This window comes from Orbicella franksi, chromosome 13 (assembly GCF_964199315.1).
Source record: "Orbicella franksi chromosome 13, jaOrbFran1.1, whole genome shotgun sequence".
NCBI lineage: Eukaryota > Metazoa > Cnidaria > Anthozoa > Scleractinia > Merulinidae > Orbicella > Orbicella franksi.
This window is the reverse complement of record NC_138157.1, coordinates 23,534,066-23,542,111: the sequence shown is the minus strand read 5'-3', so window position 1 is coordinate 23,542,111 and position 8,046 is coordinate 23,534,066. Positions and strand designations below refer to the sequence as shown.

At 35.7% G+C, this 8,046-nt stretch overlaps 1 protein-coding gene across 1 annotated transcript; it reads right to left on the bottom strand.

Moving 5' to 3' along the window:
• Positions 1–1,342: 1,342 nt before the first annotated feature.
• On the bottom strand, positions 1,343–5,428 carry LOC145466031 (uncharacterized). Its single transcript, XM_081449812.1, has 2 exons — positions 2,776–5,428; positions 1,343–2,744 (listed from the first exon to the last, which is right to left on the bottom strand). Exon 1 carries the CDS (start codon positions 4,891–4,893, stop codon positions 4,063–4,065), a length of 831 nt encoding a protein of 276 aa, XP_081305938.1. The 5' UTR covers positions 4,894–5,428; the 3' UTR covers positions 1,343–2,744; positions 2,776–4,062.
• Between the last annotated feature and the right edge of the window lie 2,618 nt (positions 5,429–8,046).

Here is an 8,046-nt window from a genome sequence, read left to right as displayed (position 1 = left end):
TTTTCTTTTGGCCATTTCACTGAAAACCAAAGTCTTCTCGAATTAGTTTAGAGTCCCTACGACTGGAAAATATCGCCCAAGTTCCTGGAAATCCACCCAAAGTTGGTCAAAATCTCGCTGCAGCGTAGCCCGGTCTCGGCGACTTTCTAGTCATAGTCACTAAGTGACTTAATATCTCAGCCAGGCTGCTCATAAGTAAGCGTTGAAAAATTTTTCTTCTGGCCATTTCACTAAAAACCAAAGTCTTCTCCAATTAGCTTAGAGACCTTAGGGCTGGGAAATTCCTGGAAATCGACCCAAAGTTGGTCAAAATTACGCTGTGCCTAGCCCGGTCTCGGCAACTTTCTAGTTATAGTCACTAAGTGAGTTAATATTTCGGCCAGACTGCTCATAAGTAAGTTTTCAAAACGTTTTTCTTCTGGCGATTTTTTTGAAAACCGAAAGTAGTATAGTAAATGGCGGTACTAGGACATTATGCAAAAAACGACATACCCACTCCCCTAGAAACCCAAAAAATACCCTCGCCGGGCCTCAACTCGAAAAATGCATTTTCAGGCCTCTTAGGGTATGTTTTGTCCTAAGCCCTCTCATTGGCAAATTTCATGTCTCCCAACCCTCTAGAAATCAAAAAAAATCCTTCTACTAGAAACCCTTCGCGAAGTCGGGTCATGACCAAAAAGTACTCTTGCCACCCCTCTGGAAATCAAAAAACTCCTTTAGCCAGAAACAGCATAAATTAGGCTATCTCAGGCCTCTGAAAATCAAAAACTTATTCACCAAGTGGCAAAACAGAGCTTTTGAATTTTATATAAAAGAGAAACGTTATTGATATATTGGTAGTATGAGTATGAAAAATGAAATTGAAATATATAAGGTTCATCCTTTGTATAATAAATATGCCGCGTCGAATCTTGGCAAGGTTATTAATACCAGAACAATGAAAATAGTTGGGTGCAGCTTAAATCATTGTGGATATAATCGTTGTTCTGTCAGCGGGCTGGGATTCAAACAAAACTCAATGCTAGCTCACAGATTTATATGGGAATGTCTCAACGGTTCAATTCCGAGTGATAAAGTCATTGATCATATTAATGATGTGAAAACTGATAATAGACTGTGTAATTTACAATTATTATCACAAAGTGAGAATAGTAAGAAAGCAGCAAAAAATCGAGATTATTCTTTTGTGAAGTATAATCATTTGAATAAGAAAAAAGTCAAATCAATAAACCGCTCCGATGGGACGACTATGATTTTCAAACGTTTATCCAGTGCTGGAAAAAAGCTTCATGCTAGTGCTGGTTCAGTGAAAATGACTTGCGATAAAAAAATATGGCTATAAATATGCCTTTTCAAAGTTAGACGGCTCCAAGTATTCATTTGAATATATGGCTTTATATAAAATATACATATAGCCAGAAACAATAATATTTTTGGCTATCATAATAGCAAAAGCAGATATGGCAAAAATAACACATCTGATAGACGATCTATCTGTATATATAGGCTATACTATTTTCACCACAACCAAGTAATGTCGCTAATATACATTACTCGATTAACGTTTATATTTTCAGCACATCCTTTAGTGGTACCCAACTGTTGAAATCATCACTGTATCTCTTCCACTTTACTAACGCTTGCTTCTTCTTATGATTTCTCCTTATGATTTTTTCAATTCTGAATATATCCTGTTTGGCTTTTAACAGCTCAGGGTCATAAAAACTGCCTGTTATCTCTTCACCGTGGAGATCTTTTAATTTGTAAGTGACTGGATTCGCATATTGGATCTTATTAATTGTAAATACTTCCTCAGTCCAATTAGGGGTATATCCTTTGTCGAATACTTTTCTCTTGCCTTTGCTTATTCTAACCTTATCACCGATTTTAAACTTCGGTTTTGATGATGGTTCTGTATTACTATTCAGATTAAAGTATACAATTCCTTCATTTTTTCCTGACTAGCTTCAACAGGTGTCATTTTTATTGAACCATGTTTGGTGTTATTATACTGTTCTAATATTTTGGGTAGAATATCCAAATACTGATTACTGTATTACCCCAAATAGTAAACTGCTTCCACATTTTGGTTTTTATTGTTTTATTCCATCTTTCACAATGATTTTTCTTCATTTACCGTGGAATACAGTGTTATGTTATTCTTATCCAACAAGTCCTTCAAATGCTTGTTATAATAATCTTTACCCTCATCAGTCCATAAGTACTCAGGTTTTCTTCCCTCTCTGATAATGGATTTGAATGCTTCAGTTACAGATTCACCTCTTTTATCCTTCAACGGTACAATCCAACCGTATTTACTAAACGCATCTAAAACCATCAGAAGATATCTGTAGCCCTTGTTCCACTTGCTGAACTGCTGCATTTCAACTAAATCAGAACACCATATTTCATCAATATGATTGACTGTTACACGCCGTCGAGTAAAGTTACGTTTTACTGGTTTGTGTAATTCATCAGCTAATTTTTCTTGCCAGTTCACTTCACTCGACGGATTCTTCCGTTTTTTGATACCCCAAGACCCAGTTTCTGTTTTTTATCGATCAATCAAGAATCGTGCTGTTGATCCCCTCTTTGGCATTTCACCATATGGTATTTCATCCAGTGATGAAACCATTTGCCAATCACAATCACCTTTGTTTTTTTTTTTCCCATATCATAACAAATATCGTGATCAGCAGCTATCTCATCCACCTTATTACACGGTTGTACGTACCATTTGAGAACTCACCGGTGCATGGGTTGTATTCTAATTACTTATTCAATGGATTATATGGTCCCATTTATTTGTACTTTCCTGGTGTCCATCCAGCCTTTGGTTTTGGTATTTTGCCAATCGCTTTTTAGATATCAATTGCACCTCCTTTGTACATGTCAGCATCAAGATCCATTCTGTCAGTTTTATATTTGTAATTTGGTCTCACTTTGGTTGATAATTAATTAATTGCTTCAGATCCAACTTTTTGAATAACAGGAGTTGCTTTCTTAATTCCCTAATCAATCGCTTTCTTTTGCAATTTTGGATTTCTTATAAATTCCTAGCCCGGAACCTATTTGTTTATTGGAGAGTTTCAGAAGAACATTCGGATCACCTCTTGCTAATACTCTTGCCAAATCTCTAGCTTGTTCTCTGGTTAATAGATGGTGACAAGTATTCACAAGATCACTAATACTATTATTTGGTATCATAAAAACACCACCTGTTTGGCCTCTTCCCGTTATTTTCTTCACAATTTGGAAAGCACCTTCTGAAGCTAATCCGGCCAATGCAGATAATGCAAGGTTTTCTTTGCTATGGTAGGTGCAAAAGTACGACCTAAACTTAATATGCTTGTCAACAGACTACCTCGAACCTCGTTTCTGATATTAGTCTTAGCCAGTTTGATGTCCAATCCTTTATTCAGCTGTTTATTCTTGTGCAATCGTTTCGGCACATTTTGTGCAACGTACAAAACGTTATTTCCAGTTAGTGCATCTTTTGAAAGCCTGAGAACAATGGTTTCACGCTTATGAAATGCACTAGCAAGATTCTTTTTCTGATTTGGTGATAATTTCACCCTTATTTCAAATAATTGCGTCATATATTATATAGATTATATAAAATATGTATTTTGAAAAACATCCTCGTATTGAGGAATAACTTACTAACTTCTATATTTGCTATTCTATTTATTTACACAATAACTAACTCATTACCAATTTTGTTAATCACAACCAGCATCTCTTCGTAAAAGACAATTGCGTCAACATTGAATGCAGCTGCTGGAGCAGCATTTATTTTGTATCTGAAAATTAACTGTTTGGGATCCCTTGTAACTTTTTCTGTTTGGTTTGTTAAATCAAAATATATCATACCATAAAGACCATTAAAATTTGCAAGATTCAGTTGTGTACCAGTATTAAAATCATTTCTTCTTGCAGCATAAGACAAATCGTTAAAAATTCTCACCTTAGTTTCTGTATCATACTCAGTTTCTGGATAAAATATTCCACTTCCATATTCTAATGTACATGTCGTCAGATAACTATTAGCATCAGCGGCATTCAATTTATAAGTATCAAATAAGTAAGGATTTTCTGCCACGACATTTGTTTTATTTCTTTGGAGATATACAAATATATGTTTAACATAATCCACACTTGCTGAAATCTGATCAAAACCACTTGCTTGTGCTGGAGCGGACATTTGATAGACGATCTCAGATAGGACCATTTAGTTTCTTTCAAAAATGAGCTGACAAAATTGTCATGTAGACTATCTTTTGGAATTAATTTGGGCACCCATAATAGAAAACGGTTAATGGCGACTCTTCCATCATCGGCAGCATCTGCTTTTTGAATTAGCTCATCATCATTCTGAAGTGTTATATTGAATTGTAATTGCATTGGTATAAGCATCTTATCTTCTAACACTTCGAAGAATGAATATCTATTGACAGGAATAATAACATTGACATCAGCATTTCCCACTGTTAACCTTCGTCTTGCTTCAAATCCTGCATTCTGATTAGCATTAGCAATCTGATGGCTAGTATCCAAATACCAAAGACCGTTTTTTGCAACTGATCTGCTGAAATCATCAGAATACTCCAATAGATTCTTAACAAAACTGACCTTGTGGAGATTATCTGTATCATATACGATTTTACCAGCAGATTTGATCATCAGATGATTGATGAAAGAGTGTGAGCCATTGATGACCGTAATTCTATCACCTCCACCATAAGCTGTTCCATCAGCGAGTTTTGGTACTTGAAACAGAATTTTTAAAATAAGCATTATACCAATCGTAAAACGCTGATCTGTCATTGATTGTAAATTTGTATCCATTTTTATCTTGGTGTTCACCATTAGCTGGTGCTCTGATTGCATCATCTGACTGGTATCTTACAAACTAATTTCGTTGTAACATTTCACTTGATCTAAAAGCCATTATACTATTAGTTTAGATAAAAATTCGTGTTTTATAATATTTGACCAAGTATTGGAATTGAGTTGAATGGACTGTTTTTCCGAGCAGTAGTCCCTTTCCTTTCCTTTTCCTTACACCTTCTCCTGATATTAAACGATTCAATATTATATCTCTACTTTCTTATTTTATCGTTGGAAGTGTTGGTGTTTTTTGTTTCACACCTCTTAGTCGTTTCATCATCAGATCACCTGATTTCTCTGCTGCTTTTTTTACCCAAACGCTCACCAGCGTGTTCTACTCCGGCCAGATTTTATTGCTTTTTTCGCGATTGGTTTGGCAACATTTTGGAATACAGATGATGCTATACTTCTTATCGGTTTGAATATATTGTCAACAATCAAACCGTTTCGTTTGTGTTTTTACACAAATTTACCCATTTGAGGATGGTAAAATCTTTTGAATTCATACGATTTCATATAAATAAATTCGACAATTCTTTTCAACAGTAGGCTAAAAGCTGTATCTGCGCCATTAAGATTTATCTGTCGTCTTTTGCCATCGGTTATATATATTCTCATTCTCGAAATGGTGTTCTTATTCACAGGATTAAATATGACTCTTTGCGGTTCCATAGTGAAACTAAATGACGGTTTGAGGATACTGGTTGAGAAAGATTAAATTATATCTGTATCTCCTCCATTAACAAGGCTGATATTAACCAAATCACAGTGTATGTTTAGCATTTCTGTATCTTGACTTAAATCAGGCATTCGTGACCCATAATTTTGAGCATCTTTAAGAAAGCCAACGAGCTCGTGAAAATTTGATTGGGTGAGATCAAGTTGGTAGCCTGTTTTCAATTTTATTAATACTCTGTAGGTGGAGTACTGAAATTTTAAAATTATTGGATGTTTATCAAGATCATCATCACCATCTTTTTGATCATCGTCATCATCTTTTTGTCAGACTGGTCATAAATTGAATATTAACGGTGGAACTTCCATGAATATGGATTTAGATATGGGGAACAACAAAATAATAAACATTACACCTGGCAGCGACAACAATGATGCAGTCAATTATCAACAGTTAACAACCAAAGCAAACGAAAATCAAACGCTTTTACTTGATGGTTCAAATAAAATGGCTGCTGATTTGGACAGGAGTAACAACAAAATGATCAACTTATCCACTGACTCCCACAACGTGCTGTCAGCCACCAATATCAGGTACGTAAACCAAGTCAACGGGGCTATGATTATAACGCTGACTGATAGTTTTACAAAAAAAATAAATGACTCACATATCAGCGACTCAACAAACAAAAAAAGTGTTTTCCAATATCTTATGGATGATGTTAATCAATCAACACGTGAGAGTAACATTATTGTTGATGGTATCGAAGACTTTTCTGATTCACCTCATGATATTAGTAAGAAAGCTTACAGTTTCAGAATTGGAAAAGACGCACAAAACTGGTATGCATTTCGACTGGGATTCAACATGTATCTACTTCCTGAGGGTGAATTCACTTTGGTGATTGAATTCTTCCCACCAGCTATGGATCAGGTGACAGTGTCAGTTGTTTCCTCCTAACTGAATATCAGTCAACAAACAATCAGGCTGTTTTCGAAATATAGTGGATTCATCATTCACTTCCATAAGTACGATGTAACTCCACCTGAATACAATTACATTAATAATAATAATAATAATAATAATAATAATAATAATAATAATTTATTCATTTATAGTGCGCTTTTTAACATACCAGCTGATCAAAAGCGCATTACAACAATAAATAACCTAAAACTATACAAGTATTAAAAATCTACAATAAAATTTAAAAATAATTAAAAAAACACTACATCATTTATTTATATATACATATTTAAGAAATATTAAAAGCTAATTTAAAAAGATAAGTTTTAAGATTTGACTTAAACGTGGAAATACATTTGATCATGCGGAGGCTAACAGGAAGAGCGTTACACAGAGTGGGCGCAGACACACTCAGTGAAGGATCTGTCACCAAATGACTTTTTCATTCTCCCCGAAGGATGCTTTAATAAAACACCTTCACAGAAAAATGCGAGTCGAACCAGGCGCCTAGATTACGCACTACCTTAACAGGCTTAATATCGATCATGCCAACACCGACTGAACTGTGATTAATTTTCAGCAACTGTTGTCTCGATCCGATAACAAGAAATTCAGTCTTATCATCGTTGATCTTTAATGTGTCCCGGTACATCCATTTACGTAAGTCACTAATGCATCGCTCCATAGCTTCCAATGCCTTCACTTGATCCATAGGCCTGTTAGGATTAAAAGACAAGTAAAGTTGCGTGTCGTCAGCGAAGCAGTGCGCATTCGGCAGGTGGACTTGTACTATCTCAAAGAGCTTGGAGGCGTAAACCACAAACAGAAGCGGGCCGAGACAGCTGCCTTGTGGGACACCAAAACGCAGATCGAAGCTACCAGATGTAGCCCCCTCAAACAAAACACGCTGGCTGCGTCCCGACAAATACGACGAGAACCACTCTAAAGCCTTCCCGCCTATACCAAAATCAGTGATCAAGCGTTTTAGCAAAATCGCGTGGTCCACGGTGTCAAAAGCAGCGCTTAAATCTAAGAGGACAAGTAGTGTAACACGCTGCGAGTTCATATTCAACGTTGACTTGAAATGTCAGGGTATTACAAACAGTCCATCTCAGGGGCGTGGTCATTTGGTTATTTATGGGATCGAGGGAAAACAGAGCGCTCTGAGCTAAGATGTCTTCGATGAGCTGTATTATTTAGAAAATGGCAAACTGACATTCAAAACTGCTGTTGAATTTCAAACGGCAAACTTTAATGAAAATATTGACATGAAAAATCAGATAAAAAAATGTTCAAGACGGTGTCGAAAATAATGATACTGTGAATATCAAACAGTTGAATGAGTTTGAAGATAATCTTGTAAAATTTTTCAGAAGAGAAATGCAAACCAAAATCGATCCTTTCAACTACAACATCACTGAACTGACAACAAAAGTATACGTTGCTGAAAAACAAATAGCCCGAGTGGCATTGCACGACGAGGTGTTAAAAAGATTATTCGAATTTTACGCAGA